The following is a 22,163-nucleotide window of genomic DNA, read 5'->3' on the forward strand; positions in this document are numbered from 1 at the left end:
ATCGAGTGATGTTGTTAGATGCAGTTGGTGGTGCTGGGAGCTTTTGTCCTGTGCTTCTTCCGCCTACGCGATCACGCGTCTTTTGGCGTTGCGTAATTACAGTACCGCTTTGGGGTTCTCCACCGCTGGAGAGCAAGCAACTTGCCAAAGCCCTTCACAACTCACTGAGATCGAAAGCAGTTATTATTATGGTTCAATGGTGCCTTATTATAATAACGTTAATTGTGGTCTAGTTTTATAGAACTACCGCATCATCCAATATCTTTGAACCTGCAATGGCAGTTGTTCAGGCCTTTGTTCAGCAAGCTACAAATGTTCAACTGAACTGGGTTTAATACCATTATATGAAGAATGACTGCGAGTCTAACTGACTCCTTATACGGTGAGATTAAGGCATCAATAAATTGGTAGCTGTAACGAGAATCGACGGGAATTGCGACTCCAGTGAACCTTCTGTATCCTGATCTGCGCCTTCCGGTCTCCGCTATGGAAGAACACACTAATCGACCCTGTCTGGAGAACGTAACAGAGATAGGAATATCCAAACAGTCGCCTTCATCCGGATTATACAGAACTCACCTTCCATAAGCTAGGAAACGAGCAGGTCTTGGACGGTTTGCTTCGACACTACCGGCCTGTTGAGGATTTCTGTCTTGGCTGATAAGAAGGTCTTTGCACGAGACAGGAAGACTTACGTTTTGCTTTCATTATCGCGGACAATTCTTGCGCCAAGAATGGTATGCTAAACCTGAAACTCGAAAGATGGATGGTCTGGTCCATTTTTCGCCAGCGCGCCATCCCTTGGTTAAAGCGCTCTAGCATTCCTTCCTTCATTCTACAGAATGGATTCCCGGAAGTTTACTCCGTGGCAGCAGTGTCCTTCAATCCGACTAAAGCCGAATGACTCAAAACATCATCGGGATACCGGAAGATGAAAATTGTCAGCGAGGGATGTGGCATTGTGTGTGGCATGCCGAATGGATGAGAATGCGCCCCATCCATGTTGACGCTTTGGTCCAGTGCAATATGTATGGGCTTGGTTTCCCGGTTTGGCAGCGTTTCTTTGCCCATACTGTCAAACCATATTCAAGACAGCTAACTGCAGATAATTCTCGTACTCGGATAGTGACCTTTTGTCACAATGCGAGTCCTACTTCCTTTCGGCCACCTGCTGCGCAGATTTCTACTTGCCGGTTTGATAGCGACCATCCTCACCTCAGCGTATCTCGACGCGTTTTTACGCGGCCTGCACTCGAACCTGTTCCGAAGGAGCCTTCCAGGATCTCTTGCAACAGCGCCTCAAGGCGCGGTAGGCTACTATCAGCCACCCCCAGGTCCTGCTGTCACCTATCCCTACCGGGTCTTAACAACTTCCGCACCATCAAATGAAGAAACGGCGGCAACGGCAGTAACCGGTACGAGTATACCGACAGAAATCAAACAAGGATCATCGAAAGATGGAAGTAATGGCACAAACGAGTAAGCGGCTCGTGTGGTGCACTTGGCAAAGAGTTGTATAGCTGATAGATCTCTTGATAGGCCAAGGAAGAACATTGCGATCATGTCGGGGACGGTGACTGGAACACAGGTGATCATGGAAGCAACACAAGCTGCGACGGCAAATAAGGGTATGATCTTAACTTCAGGCGGCTTCTTGCTTTCAATTCTGCTGGGTATACTGCATCTGTGACCATACTTGCTGTGTCAGATTAGGGTCTTTGGTCTGCTTTATTCTGATTCCCAATAACATCATTTGCTCATTGCAGGCATGTGATTTATGTGTCTTTCATTAGCGATTTCTGTAGTAGTTATAGAGCTTTGAGCCCAAGTCCAAAATTTACAACATCTGTTAATAGTGTCTATCAAATGAAGAGCGTAAACAAACCACGGCCACCAACACAACGCCCCTTAGTGGCTATAGCAGCAACTTACTTGTGCTAGCTCGAAAATATGCACACGACACAACCCCGCATAATTCAGGAACTCAGTTCTTATGATCAGCCATTATCACTGGGGTTAGCGCCAAGTTGAAGACAGGAAGATGCACAATGTGGCCCGAGTGGCAAGAGCGAGCAGAGGCCAATGCCTCGGTCCGGCCGGGTCTAACGCCTTGGAGCTCCGCTTCCCCGCATTTGAGCTCCTCAGGCACAAGCCAGTCTCCCTGCTTTCACCGCGGATCATATGCTCTGCACTAGGATACTTATGCTAAGGGAAGGAATTCTCCAGCAATGGATTTGTCCATAATGCTACGATTTCAGGTTAAAGAGGAAATATTATATCTGAAATCAACCCACTTTACAGTCCATTAGGTAGGCTTGTCCGTCTATCAGCCAGAGAGTATGTTGCTGACCGCATCCCATTGCTCAATTGCTAGACGGTTAATTTTCTATGCGATAGCTCCATCAAACTACCACTATACAGTCCCTTCTTCTCGCTCCGGAAACCATGTCTCTCCAGACCCCCCTTTGCTCATTGCTGAAGATTCAGCACCCAGTCCTGCTGGCAGGCATGGCTCGTGCGTCCGGAGCACCTCTTGCCGCCGCAGTCTCCAACGCAGGCGGCCTAGGAACAGTCGGCGGGCTAGGCTATACCCCCGAACAACTCTCCGAGATCCTAACCGAACTAAAATCACTTCTCAAAGACCCTTCGCTACCATTTGGCGTTGATTTGGCCTTGCCGCAGGTCGGCGGAGGAGCACGGGCCACAAACCATGACTACACCCACGGGCAGCTGGACCAGCTCATCGATGTGGTTATCTCGCACGGAGCCAAGCTGTTCGTCTGTGCAGTTGGTGTGCCGCCGGAGCACGTCATTAAGCGGCTCCATGACGCAGGCATCCTGATCATGAACATGGTCGGGGCACCCAAGCACGCTGAAAAGGCGTTCAAGCTGGGCGTGGATATTGTTTGTGCGCAAGGAGGTGAGGGAGGTGGCCATACGGGCGATATTCCGTTTTCAGTGCTCGTACCGGCGGTGGTGGATGTGGCGAAGCAGTATAAGAGCCCGTTGACGGGACAGCCCGCGTTGGTTGTTGCTGCAGGTGGTGTCAATGATGGCCGGAGTTTGGCTGCGGCATTGATGCTGGGCGCCGCAGGTGTCTGGGTGGGAACTAGGTTTGTTGCTTCGGAGGAAAGTGGTGCGAGTCGCTTGCATAAGGAGGCTGTTGTTGGTGCGCAGTATGGAGAGACCAAACGGACGCTAGTCATATCTGGGAGGCCGCTGCGCATGCTTCCTAATGAATACATTAAGGAATGGGAAAAGCGCCCCGAAGACATTGCTAGATTGACGGCCCAAGGTATCGTGCCTATTGAGCATGACTTCAAGAATGATAAGGATGTCGATGTGCCGTTTTTGATGGGCGATGTTTCGGCCATTATTCAGGAGATCAAACCTGCTGGTGTGATTGTCCGGGAGATGGTTCAGCAGGCTGTGGATATGCTGAAGAAAGGAGGTTCCTATATTAACGGTCCGCCGAGTAGACTTTGATTGAGGCACCGAGTGTGCTTTATCTTTTCCATGGTTGCTGGTATATGTGACATGATATTGGTATTGCAAATAATTTTCATGATAGCGTAATAAGTACGTTTAGATGTTAGTGATCTAGCATGTACAAGTACACGAATTGGAAAAGCGAACAAAAGTTAGGACCACGACTTGCAAAACCTCCACAGCTGTGATGGTGCATGTTGCAATTCTAGGCGGACAGTAACCTAAATGAGCAGGGCAACCTATCTTTAAAGAGCCGAACCGCTACAAGATCTGCACACGGAGACAGGAGAGACCCCGAGCGACCAGCGTCACACTGCGCAATTGTCAGTGCACGCTCTCAGGGAAGCATATTTTCAACTCATCAAGGCCAACTACCACGCAGCTGAACAGAGAAGTAAAGAACACCCGAGACGATTGCGGCATTGCCAGCGCAAATGGCGAAGACTTCGCAATCGTTGTTGGTCACAAGCCCAAGGAAACATGAACAACGAAAACATGACATTGATGAAAATTGCATTAGTGGCATCCATTGATCATTGCCTTATTTCCGTTGGCTCGCGCTTCCAGCAAATTCGGGGGCGGAGGAGGTCCGAATACTGGCTTTTCGGGTTGCTGGGGAATATTGCGGTCTCCGTTCATGTCGCCATCCGGACTGTCAAGCTCGTAGTCATCGTCACTGATTCCTTCATCATCTTCCTCATCCTCATAGTCCTCATCATATTCACTCTCCGTCCCCTCGTCATCTCCATCCAAATCCGCAGCAAGACCTTGCCCGCGACCCTGGGCTTGCATGCGACGACAGAGTGCTTCCAAATGATGGCTTTTCTTGCGCCACTTTTCTAACTCCTCATGATTCCTTGTGCGCTCCTCCGCCATCTCGAGTATGTTGCGGTTCGTTTGATCGTGCTTCCGTGTGAGGGTGTGGTTTTCCTTCTCTAGCCGTTTCGTCTTTTTGGACATCTCTTCCATTTCTTTGCGAAACGTAAGAAAAAGCTCGTTGCTGTTGTTCAGCGTATCCTCCACCTGCGATATTATTATTACCAGCGGTCAAAACGAGGCTGAGGCCGAGCAAGCCATCGACATCGGTCCATACCTGCTTGAACTTTTCCACGTAAATGTTTAATTGACTGCGTAGTTCGGCTTCGGTATGCGAGAAGGTAGAGACCTGGGAGCTCAGAGCACGACAACGAGCGGCTTCATTCTCGGCTGTACGGCGCTGCTCTTCGTACTTGGCGGTAAGGCATTGTATCTCGGCATCCTTGCTGCGAAGGAGTGCCTTGTAATGTAATTCGCGCATTTCAAACTTCTCGCCAATAGTTTTAATCTTTGCGCGCAAACTATGATAGAGAGTCAGAAATAACCGACTACATCAAGCTGACAGCCGCAACTCACGCTTCGTCTAGGTCAATGTCCGCTTTCTCACTGCGGGGATTTCCTTTGGCGGCCATGACGTCTTGAATATCATATAGCAGAGAATCGAGGCGTTCGTTGACAATAAGCCGCGCTTTCTTTTCAGTCTCCTCAAGCTTCTTGTTCTCATCCTATGAACCATCTCGTTTAGTCATCTCCCTACGTGATGTAGCGCGATAGTAGTGCTGTAGAGCTTGGACCAACCTACCTTGACCTTCTTATTTTCCTTGGTAAGCTCCCTACACAGCTTTTCTAATTTATCCTTCATAGTAACGGTTTTGTTCAACTCGGATTTGCCCTTGTCCTGATCTTTCTGCAGTTGATCGGCCCGCTTCTTGCTTTTGGAGTAGTCGCGATCTAGCTTCTTCATATCGGCCAGTAGTTCGGTGTATTTCTTATGAACCGTCTCGAGCCGTGTCATCGGAGATTCGATATTGCTAAGGAGTTGGTTCAGGTCCCTCGTAGCCTTCTTGACTTCGCGCTCTATAGGCAAACGGTCATTAGCCCCCCGTTCATGAAACAACTACTACTCCAAGTATTCCAGCACTCATGAGAAAGACGCACCGATTTCGGCCTCCTGATCCTTTTCTCCAGCGGCATCTTGCTCCAACTGCGATATTTTGGCAGCCAAGAGCTTGGATGTCTCATTGGGGTCTGCGACCTTCTTCCCCTTGTTCTTTTTCGACATTGCTGCAGCAGACATCGCTCCGAGCTTTTAGAATGGGGATCGAGTCGAGTTATCGTAGAGCGATTGCGTTGGCGGTGGTCGCGTGGCTAATCCACGAAAACGAAAATTGCGAAGACGGAACGGTTGGCTAGGACTGGCGGGAAATGGATTCGCTATTCACGCCACGGAGCGGTGGCAACGAGTCGACTAGGAGCGAGTCCGATTCGAAGACGAAGCTGCGGATAGGCAGGGGAGTGTTGTAATCGACAGTGACTCAGTGATTCGACTGTCCAGTGTAGCGGAGAACCTGGGTGGCCTTTTCCCAGACTTGGAGAACTCGGTGGGTAATGGATCCCTCAGGCCCTCTACTAGCCCGGTTCTGCCAAGCTGACCGAAATCACACAGCGTAAGTAGCCTGCAGGGCGTCTTGAGAGTCAAAAGGCAGTTTGGCGACGGAGTCGACTAATGAACGCCGGACGGCTTGAGGATCTTGCCGGGGAGGATTGAATAGTCGTAAGAGGGGGGATGCGCACTTGACCTGCACTAGCCTCTTTTGAAAACTTCTCTTGGCGCCTTTCTAATTCACGGTCCGCCTTCCGAATAGCAGGCCCGATCTGTCGCTTTGCCTTCCTTTCTTTTTTTCTCCCTTCTCCATCCACTTTTGCATTCCATCCTCGAATGCTTCCACGGCACGTCACTCGCTTTATCTATCTGATATCGTGCTCGGTGTGGCCAATTGGTTGCGTATCCTAGTCTTTTGCGCTTAACCCCGGTCCGCTCGGGACCGCCATTTCCGACCACCTTTGGTACCCTAATCCCCGGCAGCGGACTCGCTAAAGTACGTCACGCCGTGAGAGTCAAGCCGGTGACCGTCAGTCTTTTGCTGTTTCTAGGCTTGGCTACCATCTTCATAGTAACGCTATGTTGCGTTCATCGTTAAGGGCAGGCCGGAGGTCGGCTCCGGCCTTGCAGAAACCCGGACGTTTACTGAGATCGGATAGCCCTCTACTCCGCTGGAGCCAGATAAGAAGATCTGCTTCGACTGTCACAAGCCTTGAGAACTTTCCGGAGATCGGTGAGGGGATCCATGGGTTTACTGTTCAGGAGAAGAAGCACGTTCCAGAACTGCACCTTACAGCAATCCGCTTGAAGCACGACAAAACCGATGCCGACTACATCCATGTGGCTAGAGAAGACAAGAACAATGTCTTCGGTATCGGGTTCAAGACGAATCCTCCAGATGCTACTGGCGTGCCGCATATCTTGGAACATACTACACTTTGCGGAAGTGAAAAGTGAGTGTTCCTTAACATACGTAGAATGCGTGACATACTGGGCCCGAGGACTAACCAGGAACTTTCTACCTAGATATCCCATCCGCGACCCCTTTTTCAAGATGCTACCTCGGTCTCTCTCAAACTTCATGAACGCCTTCACCTCCGCTGACCATACTACCTACCCTTTCGCCACGACAAACCCGCAAGACTTCCAGAATCTCCTCTCGGTCTATCTTGACGCCACTTTCCATCCGTTGTTGAAGGAAGAAGATTTTAGGCAGGAAGGATGGCGGCTAGGTCCGGAAGATCCTCGCGCCATATTGGCCCGCGGAGAACAATCTCAGGCGGAGCAGAAGCCAGAGGATATCCTCTTCAAAGGTGTCGTCTACAACGAGATGAAGGGCCAAATTTCGGACGCCAATTACCTCTACTACATCAAATACAAGGAGAATATCATTCCCGCGCTCAACAACTCTGGAGGAGACCCTCAGTACATCACCGATTTGACCCACGAACAATTGGTCGAATTTTCGAAGCGCAACTACCACCCCAGCAATGCCAAGATTTTCACCTACGGTGATATGCCACTGAGCGCTCATCTCCAACAAATCGGGGGCGTGCTGGATGGCTTCCAAAAGGGAGAGGCTGACACCGCTGTTAAGCTACCGATCGATCTTTCTCAGGGTCCTCAGAGCGTGACTGTTTCGGGGCCGATCGACACATTCGCCAGCGAAGACAAACAGCACAAAACGTCGACTTCATGGTATATGGGGGACGCTGCTGACGTTGTCGAGACGTTTTCGGCCGGTATTCTTTCCTCGCTGCTCCTTGACGGTTATGGATCGCCTTTGTATCGAGCTTTGATCGAAAGTGGCTTGGGGTCTTCATTCACGCCTAACACGGGCCTTGACGCTTCAGGTCGTGTGCCCGTTTTCTCAGCTGGTGTTACCGGTGTGAGTGCAGAAGAAGCACCTAAAGTCAAAGGTGCCATTCAACAGGTCTTCCAGGAGTGTCTCGCCACGGGCTTCAGTGACGAGAAGGTTCGCGGTTTCCTTCACCAATTGGAACTAGCTCTAAGACACAAGACTGCCAACTTTGGTATCGGTGTCATGGAGAAAACCATCTCCTCATGGTTCAATGGCTCCAATCCTATGAAGGAACTCGCCTGGAATGAGGTCATTGATGAATTCAAGAGCAGATATGAGAAGGGGGGCTACCTGGAGTCCCTAATGCAGAAGTATCTCATGAATGGCAATTGTCTGACCTTCACCATGGTTGGCAGTCCTAATTGGAACCAAGAGCTGGACGAACAAGAAATGGTTCGGAAGGAGGAAAAGTTCAACCAGCTCATTGAGCAGCATGGCTCCCTGGAGAAGGTGGTCGCTAAGCTGACAGAGGAAGAGCTTCAATTGTTGAAGACCCAGGAGGAGGCACAGAACGCAGATTTGTCATGCCTTCCTTCCCTCCGTGTTGCTGATATTTCTCGGGAGAAAGAGCGCAAGCCTGTTCGAGAGTCGAAGGTTGACAGCGTAGACGTCGTCTGGCGCGAGGCTCCTACCAACGGTTTAACCTACTTCCAAGCGTTGAACGCGTTTGAAGATTTGCCAGATGATCTCCGTCTCTTGATGCCGCTGTTCAATGACTGCATAATGCGTCTCGGCACAGCCAGCAAGTCAATGGAGCAGTGGGAGGATATCATCAAATTGAAGACGGGTGGAATCTCCACGTCATCTTTCCATATATCATCCCCGACGCAGCTTGGAAAGTTCGCCGAGGGTCTTCAATTCTCCGGTTTCGCCTTGGACAAGAACATTCCGGAGATGCTGGAGATCATGACTACACTTGTCACTGAGACCGACTTCACTAGTCCCAGTGCGCCAGCCATGATCCAGGAACTGCTGCGACTGACGACCAACGGCGCCTTGGATGCAGTGGCTGGTTCAGGTCATCGTTATGCCCTCAATGCCGCTGCAGCAGGTCTTTCACGTAGCTTCTGGGTTCAAGAACAACAATCCGGCCTTGCCCAGTTGCAAGCTACAGCTAATCTGCTGCGAGATGCAGAGACCTCGCCAGAGCGCCTTGCGGAATTGATTGAGAAGCTTCGCCAAATTCAGTCGTTTGCTATCTCTAAATCCTCTGGTCTCCGTATTCGGATGGTCTGTGAGCAGAGCAGCGCCAAGCAAAATGAGTCGGTGCTACAGAAGTGGCTTACGGGCTTACCACAAGTCCGCTCACCGACATCTACGCCCAGCATTTCAGCTCTCGGCTTGGGTGCCCACAAGGCTTTCTATGACATGCCTTATAAGGTCTATTACTCAGGCTTGGCTATGCAGACCGTCCCTTTCACCAGCTCATCTAGTGCATCACTTAGCGTCCTCTCTCAGCTTCTAACGCATAACTACCTCCACCCAGAGATCCGTGAGAAAGGCGGCGCCTATGGCGCGAGTGCCATGAATGGTCCGGTGAAGGGAATGTTCGCTTTCACTAGTTATCGGGATCCCAACCCTGTTAACACCCTGAAGGTCTTCCAGAACAGTGGTGTCTTCGCCAGGGACCGAACATGGTCGGAGCGGGAGCTCAACGAGGCGAAACTGGGCATTTTCCAGGGTCTCGATGCTCCAATGAGCGTTGATGAAGAGGGTGCGAGATATTTCATGAGCGGCGTGACCCATGAGATGGATCAGCGCTGGAGAGAGCAGGTCCTTGATGTCACGGCTAAGGATGTTAATGAAGCAGCTGAGTCCTTCTTGGTCCAGGGCTCGCAGCGGTCCGTGTGCCTTCTCGGCGAAAAGAAGGATTGGATTGAATCGGACGGCTGGGATATGAGGAAGCTTTCCATGGGAGTCTCCGGTGAAAATGGCCAGGCTGCTATGGACGCGCAGGATGCCGCGGCATCCGCCTAGACGCGCTTCCAGATGTTCCACATTAGGAACGCGATTGATACCTTCGTTGTCGCTTTTCACTGACTTGGAAACCTTAGTAAAATCGTCGGTGTTGCTTCGACAGACATGTGTACCATATAACCATGTATTATTATCACGATGTTCTCACGCACAACAAGAGCCTGTATATAGATTTTTACATGTACAATACCCCTTCACTCTTCACTCATTCTGGTTGTTGGAAATTTCTAGACACTGTGGCCTATCCAATGCACGCGCTCTCAAGAACAGACGAGCTCTATCTCCAGTCTATGCACTATGACCGGTAGATGGCCAGTCCTCCTATCCAAGGAGCAAGCGCAAGATCAACAGGAATGTGAACCCGCAGCAGGCGAAGGTCTACTACCATGGTACACTTCTATATTCCCGTTTTCAGACCCGCCCTGATTCTTTTCAGCCTACGCAGGGCGGACTAAAAACGAGGAAACAGAGTCGGCAGTGGTTGATCCAAACATAACGTGCAATTGCAGTATCCCCTCGTTTTAAATGCAATGGGGCGAAATCTCAGGTCAGAAGTGTACTCTGTACTCTGTTTCCTTGATGCGGAGGGCCATTGTGTCAATCCCATGAGAGTAATACGTAGTAGGAATGGACCGGCCTCGGATCAGCTAGATGAGACCAGATCTCGCTGTTATCTCCATTTTCCAATAAGCTCAATCACTTCTTATCAGAGGCTAAAATAGTCAGAGGAATAGCTCCGACTCACGTGGTACCCGGCAAATTTATGCTTTCGACTATAGTACATCCTTCTAAGCCCCTTTGACAAGGCATGCCCATTGGCACTGGGTGTAGAAACCTCCTCGAAGAGTTAGGTTTCACCAGGTGCTGCTAGACATTTAGTAATGCCACACTCATCATCATGCGGGGAACAAAAGCGATTACCCTCGGTCCAAAGCCGACCAAGGCATGCGGTAAGTGGCATCGGTTCTTGAAGGCTTGAGCGAAGCAGAGCTGATCGTCCCATGTAGTCAACTGCCGCAGATTAAAGGTCAGAAACGGTAACTAGATCTTGTGTGATCTGACTGGACATGCTGATAGCCGCTAAGATGAAATGTGTCGTGGACGGGACTCCTCCATGCCGCCGATGCCGACACACGAAGGCTAGTTGTGTCTTCAGACCAAGATCTAATGTTAGTGATTCGATTGACCTAGATTATTCATAAATGATGCTTAATGGTTCTAGGCAGCATTAGCGGTTCATGACGTGGTGAGACTGCAACAAGATACGCCAGAAAGGAACCAAGACATCGATGCAATTCTTGGCCGTCTGGATAGGATTGAGAGTGCCCTGGGTTTCAATAGAGGAAGCAGCTCCGTGACAGCAGTTAGCCCTGACCCAGATCAGGATGAAGGGTCTGAGAACATGTCTCTGCGCGCCCTCTGGAAGGCCGTCAGGCACCTCAAACAGATCACACGGCCTGCTCAGGATGAAGCTCTCTGGTCACGTCCAGTCATCAAGCATCTGTGGTATTCGTATGCAATCTCCTCTATCATGAACAGTTTCTCTTATTGAGTGGACTAATGCCAGCGAAGATTCCTCAACAACCTACCCCTCCTCCATTTCTTGAAGGATCAGAGTGCTTTCGCATCACCATCTCCCCTATTACTTGCATCTGTTCTATTCATATCCGCTCTTCATGGCCCGTCCAACGATCTATCGGAGTTTACGAAAGGATACTTTGTCGCCCAGGGTTGCGCAATTGCCGAGCTTGTCAATCCAGTGCCATGCATTCCTCCAGGGGAGATATTTAGTAACAGCACAGAAGACCCTGATCAATCCTTATGTACTAAGAACGATTCGCTGACTTTTCAGAACATCCTCGGTCTAATTATGGCCAGCTTGGGCTCAGAAGCTTATGTGCCAACCACTGGCACGTGGATAGCCATCGCGTATCGCCTCTTACTCGATCACACACCGCGCGAAGTCGAACACACGACTCACGACTGGGCTGGACTGTTCTCAGGTCTCCAAGTAATCGATATTGAGCACGCTTCCATGCACATGTGTTGTCCCCTATTACCGGAACAACCACCCCTACCCACCCTTGCCCAATTCAACGCCCGCGAAGAAAATGCTTTCCATGGCCTCAGCCAAATGATGCATCACGGACTCAGTCATTTTGTCGGAAGAGGTCTCCCCACCATATGGTCTTTCGTGAGCGCAAAAGAGCGTGAGGTCCTCTCGCCAATCCGGACACCTTTCACCGATGAAGATGCACGGGTTATCCGCCTTTGGGCCCGGAAATTGGACGACTGGCTAGTTCGATATAATGCTGCATCTCGTGAGATCTCTTAGTGGCCCGGTTCAAGGGAGAGTATGCTGACGCGAATGTCACTTCCAGAGCCATCCCCTTCTGATCGCCAGGGCATACTCATCCTCCTACAATACCATCTACACAAACTATACGTCCTATCCATATACCATCCAGCCAGAGGATTCGATCTAGGTTCTACGGATATCGCACCAGCCGAAAGACACGAACTACTAGTCTCAGCCCGTGCAGTTCTGCGGCTTCGTCTAGACGACGCTAGTATATGGTCCAACTGGGATCTGATAGTAAGTCTTCTAGTAAACCACCATACTCTAATACCCACCACAGCTGACTTCCTTAGATGGTAACATTCGCAGCCATGCTACTACTCCGAGGGATCGAAGACGGCGTACTACACCAAGACGGTAAGAGTGATACTTAACTCATCGCATCGTGAACCACATCCATTGCTGACCTCCATCTGTACAGACCTGCAGCTAATTGAAAAGCACATCGACAGTCTGAAGAGGAACCATTCATCTGTGCCAAGCATTCATAGCATATTGGCTGATCGACTCGAGTCGGGCCTACAGAGCATGCATACACCGCCAGAAATGGGACCCGATTTTGCATTCCTCGCTCCGGAAGAGGATTATTCTTGGGCGATCTTTGATCAGGAGATTTTGTCTCTGGCGAACCCGCCGTGGCTGTATGAGAGTATTCCTTCCCTTGGGGAGATGCCAAGGGCAGATGAGAATCAGGGTGGGTTGTCGGCGCGATTGGAGTATACTGCTTTGGCGCAGGGAGGTGCGGATGCTCTGGGTGGGGGTAATATCGATTTTAATTGATGCTGTGCTGTTAGGTGGCATAGCTAAATAAAAGTACCGGGCGAGGAGTTTACTAGTGTGGTAGTGAGACGAAGACGTAAGAATTGTCACATCTTCCAGATACGGAATATATTCAAGTTTCGTGAATCATCATGTTAATGTACAGTTCAGAGGTCGCCATAAGAAGCATAAGACGGCTGCGTCCTCATATATGAGAGAGATCGCTGAAGGAACTGAGAATTTAGATGGTTGGGTTTGGCCTGCAAACCTGGATTAGCGATTAGCCGTGCTTCCTCCACGCATAGCAACCTGGCGCCCTTTGATCAATCAATAGAGGCATCATCCCTTGAAGCATCTGCTGTATCTTCCTGATCAGATAGATTCGAGGCATTGCTTTGGTCGTGGAAATGACCCGGATGCGATGCAGGACTAGCATCATGAAATTCCGGAGTAGATGGAAATGGGGGGAATGGTTCGGTTTGTGAGTCGTTTCCGGGGGAGCCCGGATTCGGCGAGTGCTGAGTTTGTACATCCTGACTTTGATGAGGAAGTGTGTGTTCTACAGTTGAGTCTAAAGGAATATTGGCGGGCGCTTGATGAGTGGCGTCCGACACAGGTGTGCGAGGTTGTGGAGATGGTGAACTTTGTGAAGCCTACATGGTTGTTTTGTCAGCCCATCTTTCATTATTCTGGCATGAGACCAATCATTATATGAGCTACCTACCTCGTCTTTTGCTTGGTGTAGGCCTCGTGTTGAAGCCAGCTGCTGTGCAGCAAGCCGTCTTCGCGCAATTTCTGATTCTTCTTCAAGCGCTGCTTGCTCTTCTTCTTTTTTAAGATCGGCTAATGTAGGGGTACTGGCTTGGCGAGTGACCTCTACATACGACCCCTCCGGAGACCGCAGACGGCTGCTCCTCTTTTTCTTCTTCTTTCTCTCCTCCTTGGAAGAGGCGGTTGTTCTTAAACTAAAGGTCCCAGACACCGACCTCATACTTGCAGGCTTATCCCCTATTAGATCAATTGAATCGAGTCCAGTCCCGCGACGACTGGCCAGAGCTAGAGCAAACTCATCATCTAGTGGCACTGCGTCTTCTTCCTCGTCGCTGGGGATCAAGTCACCCCGCGAGCTCAAGGAATTGGCCGTGTCACGCGATGATTGTGTTGAACTTCGATATCTCCCATTCAATCTTGAGGTGGCTGGGCCTTCACTTTCCTCTGTTTCTTCTATGAGAGGCTCATCTTCAAGTTCATGCCGTCGCAATCCCACGGGATGTTCTTGAAGATCTGCCGCGGACGGGCGATATTTCAGCCCTCGAGCGCCAAATCTCCATGGGAAGCGCTCTAGGAACCCCAGGAAAGAGGAACTCGGGATAACAGTCGGGTCATTACGGTCGTCAGACATTATAGCAGTGCTCTTTCGCCTGGTGCGCCGAGCACCATAGCTCATTTTCCGCTGCCTTCGAGGCTGTTCGGAACTCCCCCGGGCCAAGCCGCTTCCAGCCAGTAAACGATCCAGTTCGTCAGTACCCCATCCTAGCAGACCGTCGTTTGGATCCTCATTATCCCAGTCATCGTAGAAGTCGAAATTAGCCTCTGCGCGGCCGCGTCGGCGGCGTCGAAGCTGGTCTTCGCGGCTAGGGAGACAAGGCGCAGTGCATGAGTAAATACAGGTCCCAATCGCTGCAAAACATGGTACCACGTAATTATGGGAAAAAGTATATAAGCCCTCCTGGGCGCTCTCGTTTGCAGACTCGAGGTTATGATGGATTTGGTTGATTGTCTGGCGGACCCGAGGGTCTCTCGATCGCATCATGCCGGCTGACGGTAGGGATGCGACGTTGGCCCAGAGCCACGCCGCGGCCGCAGGAGCGATGGGTTCACTTTAGACTGAAATCAAGTATCCCCATGGGATAGCTGTGCTTAGAATGGGGATCTCGGAGTGAATCGTAAGATATATTCCTGCAGAAAAGGGAGTCGGTATACGATAACAGCACCATTGGAGAGGCGGAGATAATAACGAGGGGAGATTCCCCGAGAGGGAGCCTGAGGAAGCAACATTCCTCTTGGATGGTCGATGTCATCGGCCCGCCCTTAGTCAGCCCGCACGTGCCCCGTGCCAGAATTAGCTGTTTTCAAGTAGTATTGTCCATACACTGCTTCTTCCGCCAATCGCATGGTCTAGTATACTAAGCTCACTTCTGGCGCCCGGTTATCGCCTAGTAATTGCTCATCTTTAGCATGGTTTACTATATTCGTTTTCTCAAGACCCCGAGGTTTCAGAAACAGAAACCCGGGTCTATATCCGTCTCCGCTCTAATTTGCATCACTACAGACCTGGGAGACGCATTTCTTGCACAAGATGTGGATTTGCTTGTAACACTGAGTCTCAATGACTCTGGTAAAAATTTGTATCAGGAACCATTGAGCTGGAAGGCTGGAAGGCGCGAGCTTCCAATAATGCTCGGGCCCTTTTCTGCCGATATTTCCCAGCAGACAATCGTCCTAGGCGTGACGGCCACAAGTCCGCAGAAGCGGTCTCCCTCGCCAGATCGCTTGCTGGGCAATTCTAGTCTTCCTCTAGTCATGTCAGCCTGGAGCGCACCTTTTGGCGGGTCGCCATCCTCGGTAGCAGAGAAGCTTGTCGAGAGACGCTTTGGACCCGAGGATCGCTTAGGCTTGAGGATCTGGGAAGAGACTGGGAACAGCATAGCTCGGCATATCTGGTGAGGCTTTATCATCTCAAATGAGGCTTACTTCTTCCTTGTGCCATGCTTACATGTTATCAGGGATGCCGCGGTGGCTTCGGTCGTATACCTTCAGCAGATAGTGACTGGAGACCCTGCAGTCTTTGTGCCGTTGTTGCAGGAACTTCTTCGAGGCGAACGCAACTCGCCTCTCCATGTTCTCGAACTAGGATCAGGATGTGGCGTTGTAGGGATTGCTCTTGCAGAGCTTCTCCCTCAATGTTCCGTAGTACTCACTGATCTGCCCGAGGTGGAGGACATTGTTACACAGAACATAGCTGTTGCGAAACCGGCCGATTCCTCTGTGCTCGAGTTCAGCACCCTTGACTGGGATGAGGAACTTCCGAGTGACTTGTGCGGTGGTTCGATAGATCTGGTTCTCGTTTCAGACTGTACCTATAATGCAGACAGCTTGCCCGCGCTGGTTTCAGTACTAAGCCGATTAGTGCAAATGTCGCCCGAGGCTATCATTTTGGTGGCATTGAAGAGACGACATGAAAGCGAGTCTATCTTTTTCGACCTGATGCAGTCTGCTGGGCTCCACAATTTGCACCTAGATCGGAAGCAGCTCCCATCGCAACATGGTCAATTCGACGATATTGAATTGCGTTGTTACGGCAGAGAAAGGAGTGTGTCATCAAGTCAATAGCCAGGTGGGATGGGTGGCTTGACATTCAGCCAAAATACATAGGTATTGAACAGCCAGTGGCGGTACTATTACCCCCATAGTCAGAGTTGGGATTTGCTGCAAAGGCAACAGTTCACAGCTGCATGGCTCCTTCCGGGACTGGCAGCGCTAACTAAGCGCAGAGCTTTGTTCATCATGCCCTTTCATAACCCCGGCTTCTCGGGGGTTTGTCTCTTCGATTGTACTGCTCTGGTGCAGAGAGCTAAGGTACCATGGTTGGTCGGGTAGGGCTGCAGCTCTGGCACCTGCCACCTGATGGCCTAGCAATACAACATTAAGTGGGATCTAGCTCACCACATGCAGGGGTGTTGAAAGTTCAAGGCCCAGGCTCTCAGGCTATTTTGGAGCTATATCTTCAGAAGCTGGCTGCAACAATCATAGCCTAGGATCTGTGATCATATGAGAACGGAGCAACCCGCTATACCCATAAATCACCGTTCAGCGGCATCCAATAGCCAGTTTCAGCCCGGGGGATAACCCAAACCACAAATCCATGTACATACCATCTCTACAACATCAAATCAACCAAACCAGCTCACTCTCTTGTTCACATACGTCCTGGCCCTCTCCATCGCCTCCTCCGCCTCCTTCTCAAATCCCAACACATTCATTCCCGAACGCCCTCATCTCCTCCACAAACACCATCTGATCTTCAAAGAAAACCTCCTCCGTCCCCGCCTGCAGGAAAATCGGCATTTCCAAAGTCCTAAACCCATTCCCAAGGGGACTCAGAAAACGATGTCCCCTCTTCCAACCCATAGGCGTTACCCGCCTGATACCCCACTCCAGCAAATCCCCAGAAAGATAATCAACCCATCGACGCGGATGCCGATCAACCTTCCGCGCCCCATTCTCTGTTAAATCCAACCACGGACTCCATAACAACGCAGCCGCAGGCAATAGCAATGCCTTCGCCCCTTTTTCCTCCTCCTCGACCAAATATCTAATCATGGAGAGGACAAGATTTCCGCCCGCCGAATCACCGGACAGTATTATATCTTGAGGCTCCCAACTCAACTTCTCGAGAAGATACACATAGGCCGTGATCCCATCCTGCAGGGCAGCAGGAAACGAGGCGTTTTCTCCCATGGAGAGGCGATACTGCGGCAGCATGACGTGAGATTTCCTCACATCGCTGAGTATACTAGGGCTCCAGCCGTTTATGTTGAGGCGGACACCGCCGACAACGTACGCGCCGCCGTGGAAGTGAAGGATTACTCGAGCTGGTTTGGGAGAGGGGAGGGCAGGGTGCCATACTGCGCCGATAGGGACGGGACGAATGGATGGGACGCTGGTGAGGATGCTACTACGGGAGTAATGGGGTGCTAGTTGGTCGGACGTGGTGGTGTCTGGTGGGCTGATGACTATGAAGCGGTCGCCTTCACGGCCTGGGGTAAGGGTTTTGGGGGCGCGGTATTCAATTGCTGTTAGGTAGTTCAACCCTAGGGAGTAGAGTCTTACGCCGATGACTTGGCGGTAGGTCCATGTTTCATGGGGCCGCGTGAAGCGGGAGAGGTAGTAGATAAGGGTGCCGAGAAGACGGATGAGAAGAGTTGTGAGGGCGAAGGTGGTGTAGAGATTCGCTCGGAATGATGGCATAGTTGGGGATAATGGGTGACTCGAGTTGAAAAAAGGCCAGAAGCTTCTTGTTGCGTTTATTCATACTTTCGGTACTTGTTACGCTACTGAAGTGAGCAATTGCAAGAAAGATCGAGCCCAACAGAATAATACACATGATCAAGGAGATCAGAGCACTAGCTCTCACGCCGATTTCAACTACTATCGGTATGCAACAGGAAAGCGCCTTGCTTATATTGCAGGAATCCCCGCATCTAATCGGCCAATACAGAGTAAGAACATTATTTTCGAGCTACTGCTACCTTTCTATTACCTTGATAGGAAGGGCGATGGGCGATCAAATAGGCGCTCATAAAATATGACTCAGACAAATCAATGAAGGATCCTGTCTCCTATTAACGGGCAGCCCGGATAAAACTCAGCCTCTGGCTTCTCAAAGAACCGCGCCGATGCAGGCCTGAATGATGCTGTATTGCACCCAACTCTGTCGGTCCTCCAAGGTAACCAGATGAAGGGGACAATTGATTCTCAGTGTCTCCCAGAGCAGGTCTTTTAGATTCGCTCCAGAGCTTCCGGATTGACATACGGTTGCCTAAGCGCTGGAGTCGACGACTTCCTCGGTCGGTCAGGTTAGAAAGCACATTTTCCAGAGAAGAGTCTGCTGGGACAAAATCTGGATTGCGATGTTCGAAAGGGACGCGGTGGAAAGTATCGTAGACCACCTCTGGAAAGGCGATGTGGCGTCTGTTTCCGCGGAAGATCTGCTTGCCATCGCTGAGGCTAGAAGTCCGTGGAGGAGGCATAACCGGGAGCCCATTTCCAGGATACCTAGGCTCGTCTGACTTATCATGAGCATAATTGATGCATCTCTGATTGAATGCGCTAAAATTTGCGGCTAGCGTCACTGCGCAGAGTGGCAAGAATGCTAGTCGCATAGGCTCAGTTGATATTGTCTCACCGGAGACCGTCTCCGGCTGAGACGGCGAAGCACTGGCACAGAGAGCCCATAAGTCGGAGTACAGACGGCAGACAACAAATATATGCCCGCTAACCAGATCGAACTCATCAGAGCGCGGTTTATCATGATCGGACAAGGTGTATGCAGGATCAACGCAAATCACAAGTGATCCTTCGTGGATGGACTGCTTCTCATCCAACCCTAAACGTATGTCCTTGTATGCTTGCAATCGTGCAGGACTGCCTTTCCCTTTGTGACAGACGGAGCTCTGCAATAGCACCCGGCTCGGATAAGGTTTCACGGAGGTTCGCCAATCTGACAGAGTGTATTTCCTCACGGTACCCAATTGTTGCCATGTCTGTGGCCTGTCACGAGCGGGCCAGTCATGCTTGATACAGTTAGCCTATACACTCACGGTTACTTGGTAGCTACCAGACACTCACAAGGATAATGGTCTCCTGATCAGACTGCGACTGGTTGATTTCTGTGCCAGATAACCCATCTGTTAATGCAGCGGTAGCGTCACAGCCATCAGCGATGCAGGAATAGGCATCTTCCGGCATCTCACTATCATCAGCTGCTTGATCACTGCACGTTTCCTTTGTACCCCAGCTGCTGGTGCTTCCAGAGAAACTCGATGTTCTTGACTGCCGTGAAGGGCACCAGACGGGAGGCCGGTGATAGTATACGGCATGGCGGCGCTTTTCAGTCACTGAGTCATGGATATACTCTGCGTCAGGTGCATCAAACTCATAGGCAGATTCTTCTGAGATGTCATGGTTTGAGAAGGGTACTAGAAAGGCGTTTCCTTCATCTTTATGTCGATCCCTGCTGAGGAATGATTCGACGCTAAGCATGTTGTACATAGCCATCTATCTTGTAAGTATGCAAGCAAGCACTATGTAGCCAGATACAGAGAGTCAATGCTACGAGCTGGATGATCTGCCGAAACATCCTAACTACAGGTGGCCGCATCGCGACTGCCCTCCAGGAGGAGAGCTGTCAAGGAAGGCACGTATGGCCATATCTGAGCAAGGCATGGCATCAGTGCCCCAGCTTCAAGCATATACAAAAGTGCATCATTGATCTTCTCCAACCGGGTATACTTAGTAGAGTGAGGGGAATCAGCGATTAGAAATCACCAGATGAACATCCGAACACCTCGGCTCGCGATGCTGACTCATCCAGAACAGGGGGTCTACGGCCTTAACTAGACAAACTAGACACTCTGCGTGATACCTTCATCTTTGGTTTTTGGATCACATCACATTTAGCTTTCTTTCATCATCTTCATCGGTTTCGAAACCATGGCTGTGCCGCATATAAACGTCTACTTGGACGTAGTCAGTCCATTCGGCTATATCGCCTTCAGTGTTCTAAAGGTGCGCATATCCATCTACTTACTATAGCTCAAGTCATCACCGCAATATTCTAACGTCTAGAAGAACTCTCCCGTTTTTGCCAAATGCAACATCACGTATATTCCTATTTTCCTGGGTGGTATCATGCAAGCATGCGGGAATACTGCTCCTATGAAGATCAAGAGTGCGTATCCCTTCAACAACTGAAGCATGTCCATAACAACTTCTAAGCAATGTAATTAGATAAGGATAAATGGAGTGAAAAAGAGCGTTACCGCTGGTCTCGCTATTTCAACGTCCCAATTGTCCAGACAGTTCCCGAAGGCTTCCCGCCACGGACGCTGAGCACCCAGCGTGCGCTCTGTGCGATTTCCCAGAAGCACCCGGACAAGCTTGTGCCAGCCTTCGAGGCGCTCTATCACTTGTTCTGGGTAGAGGGTAATGCGAACATTGCGCAGCCTGAATGCTTTGGTCCGGTTCTTGAAGGGGTACTCGGAAAGGACGTGGCACAGTCGGTGTTGGCCGATGTATGCGACCTGTGTTGCACAATCTTATGTTGAGTGTGTTTGCTAACTCGGTACTTAGATGGAGCATGGAGACATCAAGGCAGCCTTGATAGCGAACACGGATCGAGCGTTCAAATCAGGCGCATTTGGCATCCCCTGGTTTGAGTGCACCAATAACAAGGGTGAAACTGACACATTCTGGGGAGTGGATCATCTAGGACAGGTTGCGGAATTCTTGGGACTGGATATCAAGTCGGACAAGGGGTTTAGGGCTTGTTTGTGAGCGTAAGACTACTGCTTTGACAGCTACAAAGTTCACTTTGATCAGAAGCAAGCTTCACGTAAGCATGAATGTCCCAACATCACATATTATTTTATCCATCCGACCCGAATCTAGCACTCCCTAGTTATACCTTCTTCCCCCTCCCCATATTGTTCATACTCATATGCCTCTCCTGCAAAAACTGAATGATCTTCTCCCTCTCCAAATTCTCAATACACCGAATCTCATCCGCATCCGCCGGCTCAACGACACCATCTACACCCAGCCAAGATATTCAATCAGCATAACAGTAACCAAACATATACATAAATAAAATAAAACACGGAGCACATACCCTCCCCATTCCCATTATCCTCCTCACCACCACCCCCACCCATCAACGACCTTACATGTTCCCACGTACTATTCAAGAAATCCCCCGGCGCCGGCGCCGACGCCACCCCATCAAACATGTTCTTCATCTCCTTGACACCCGATTGCGCCATATCATTAAGTGAGTTCTGGGGGGTCATCATCGAGTTCCCGTTCGAGCTATCGGTCGTGGACGCGGGCTCTTTGTAGCCCATTTCTTGGGCGGTTTCGCGGGCGGTGTCGTCGATGGTTTTCATTGTGATGATACTATGAGTATATATATATATTATTATGTAGAAAAAGGAGATTTCCTATAAAGAAGATAAATATATGGAAAGAGAGATTATATGTTTAGTAAAAGTGGTATTATCTTGCTGGAATGAATGACTGATTGGAGGGTTTAGTTAAGTAGTTTATCTTATGTGGCCGATGACATCAAGTTAGTTCGGGTGGATCATGATATCATCGTTGTCAGCCTTGTGGATCCTCGGGGCTTTCGGGTGTGGCAGGTTGGCGCTGGCGGGCGGCCTTGGTTGGGGGAACTCGGGGAGGGTACTACTAATCTAGGGGCAGTAGGAATGGTTCAGCCTTATAGGGTGGTTGGAGTTAAAGGATAGCGCGTTTCGAAGGATGTGTGTCGTTTTTCTTGTTTGGTGGTTTGATAATAGTAGGGCCGTGTGGTAGGCTAGGAGTGTGTAAGTATTACAGCTACTGTGTTTTATACTTTTGACTGCGATGAGATCAACGCATCAGTTTTTGGAATATATTCCCTGGCAAGTGATTTAAATTCATCTTAATAATGAAAATAGAGCCTCAGATTCCACTGAAAA

General features: G+C 50.2%; 10 protein-coding genes across 10 annotated transcripts; 5 read left to right on the forward strand and 5 right to left on the reverse strand.

The window, feature by feature from the left end:
- Positions 1-1,141: 1,141 nt before the first annotated feature.
- Positions 1,142-1,713, forward strand: BO79DRAFT_270252 (uncharacterized protein; the record flags this gene model as incomplete). The annotated part of the gene is made up of 3 exons (XM_025687276.1): positions 1,142-1,479; positions 1,540-1,628; positions 1,709-1,713. 3 exons carry the CDS (start codon positions 1,142-1,144, stop codon positions 1,711-1,713), a joined length of 432 nt encoding a protein of 143 aa, XP_025537548.1.
- Positions 1,714-2,229: 516 nt separating this feature from the next.
- On the forward strand, positions 2,230-3,553 carry BO79DRAFT_176972 (NAD(P)H-dependent flavin oxidoreductase). The gene is made up of 2 exons (XM_025679888.1): positions 2,230-2,309; positions 2,375-3,553. Exon 2 carries the CDS (start codon positions 2,446-2,448, stop codon positions 3,484-3,486), a length of 1,041 nt encoding a protein of 346 aa, XP_025537549.1. The 5' UTR covers positions 2,230-2,309; positions 2,375-2,445; the 3' UTR covers positions 3,487-3,553.
- A 181-nt stretch (positions 3,554-3,734) lies between these two features.
- On the reverse strand, positions 3,735-6,037 carry BO79DRAFT_210192 (taxilin). The gene is made up of 5 exons (XM_025682751.1): positions 5,464-6,037; positions 5,108-5,382; positions 4,882-5,030; positions 4,583-4,826; positions 3,735-4,512 (listed from the first exon to the last, which is right to left on the reverse strand). The coding sequence occupies exons 1-5, from the start codon at positions 5,585-5,587 to the stop codon at positions 4,006-4,008; spliced, it is 1,299 nt and encodes a 432-aa protein (XP_025537550.1). The 5' UTR covers positions 5,588-6,037; the 3' UTR covers positions 3,735-4,005.
- Positions 6,038-6,239: 202 nt separating this feature from the next.
- Positions 6,240-12,885, forward strand: cym1 (pitrilysin family metalloprotease cym1; the record flags this gene model as incomplete). The annotated part of the gene is made up of 8 exons (XM_025681366.1): positions 6,240-6,861; positions 6,935-9,693; positions 9,905-9,927; positions 10,969-11,258; positions 11,319-12,067; positions 12,128-12,342; positions 12,399-12,462; positions 12,527-12,885. The coding sequence occupies exons 1-8, from the start codon at positions 6,488-6,490 to the stop codon at positions 12,883-12,885; spliced, it is 4,833 nt and encodes a 1,610-aa protein (XP_025537551.1). The 5' UTR covers positions 6,240-6,487.
- Positions 12,886-13,005: 120 nt separating this feature from the next.
- Positions 13,006-14,855, reverse strand: BO79DRAFT_176982 (uncharacterized protein). Its single transcript, XM_025679889.1, has 2 exons — positions 13,589-14,855; positions 13,006-13,517 (listed from the first exon to the last, which is right to left on the reverse strand). The coding sequence occupies exons 1-2, from the start codon at positions 14,675-14,677 to the stop codon at positions 13,188-13,190; spliced, it is 1,419 nt and encodes a 472-aa protein (XP_025537552.1). The 5' UTR covers positions 14,678-14,855; the 3' UTR covers positions 13,006-13,187.
- Positions 14,856-15,102: 247 nt separating this feature from the next.
- On the forward strand, positions 15,103-16,288 carry BO79DRAFT_288975 (protein N-lysine methyltransferase family protein; the record flags this gene model as incomplete). The annotated part of the gene is made up of 2 exons (XM_025688742.1): positions 15,103-15,587; positions 15,651-16,288. The coding sequence occupies 2 exons, from the start codon at positions 15,103-15,105 to the stop codon at positions 16,255-16,257; spliced, it is 1,092 nt and encodes a 363-aa protein (XP_025537553.1). The 3' UTR covers positions 16,258-16,288.
- Positions 16,289-16,822: 534 nt separating this feature from the next.
- Positions 16,823-17,895, reverse strand: BO79DRAFT_270267 (catalytic protein; the record flags this gene model as incomplete). The annotated part of the gene is made up of 1 exon (XM_025687277.1): positions 16,823-17,895. The coding sequence occupies one exon, from the start codon at positions 17,893-17,895 to the stop codon at positions 16,888-16,890; it is 1,008 nt and encodes a 335-aa protein (XP_025537554.1). The 3' UTR covers positions 16,823-16,887.
- A 311-nt stretch (positions 17,896-18,206) lies between these two features.
- BO79DRAFT_270276 (uncharacterized protein) lies at positions 18,207-19,704 on the reverse strand (the record flags this gene model as incomplete). The annotated part of the gene is made up of 3 exons (XM_025687278.1): positions 18,207-19,033; positions 19,095-19,197; positions 19,276-19,704. 3 exons carry the CDS (start codon positions 19,702-19,704, stop codon positions 18,270-18,272), a joined length of 1,296 nt encoding a protein of 431 aa, XP_025537555.1. The 3' UTR covers positions 18,207-18,269.
- A 390-nt stretch (positions 19,705-20,094) lies between these two features.
- Positions 20,095-21,009, forward strand: BO79DRAFT_176987 (putative 2-hydroxychromene-2-carboxylate isomerase). The gene is made up of 4 exons (XM_025679890.1): positions 20,095-20,214; positions 20,278-20,377; positions 20,437-20,720; positions 20,779-21,009. Exons 1-4 carry the CDS (start codon positions 20,140-20,142, stop codon positions 20,980-20,982), a joined length of 663 nt encoding a protein of 220 aa, XP_025537556.1. The 5' UTR covers positions 20,095-20,139; the 3' UTR covers positions 20,983-21,009.
- A 45-nt stretch (positions 21,010-21,054) lies between these two features.
- On the reverse strand, positions 21,055-21,696 carry BO79DRAFT_210197 (uncharacterized protein). The gene is made up of 2 exons (XM_025682752.1): positions 21,317-21,696; positions 21,055-21,237 (listed from the first exon to the last, which is right to left on the reverse strand). Exons 1-2 carry the CDS (start codon positions 21,588-21,590, stop codon positions 21,107-21,109), a joined length of 405 nt encoding a protein of 134 aa, XP_025537557.1. The 5' UTR covers positions 21,591-21,696; the 3' UTR covers positions 21,055-21,106.
- Positions 21,697-22,163: the final 467 nt, after the last annotated feature.

The sequence above is a fragment of the Aspergillus costaricaensis genome (assembly GCF_003184835.1).
Source record: "Aspergillus costaricaensis CBS 115574 unplaced genomic scaffold BO79scaffold_24, whole genome shotgun sequence".
NCBI classification, from domain to species: Eukaryota; Fungi; Ascomycota; class Eurotiomycetes; order Eurotiales; family Aspergillaceae; genus Aspergillus; species Aspergillus costaricensis.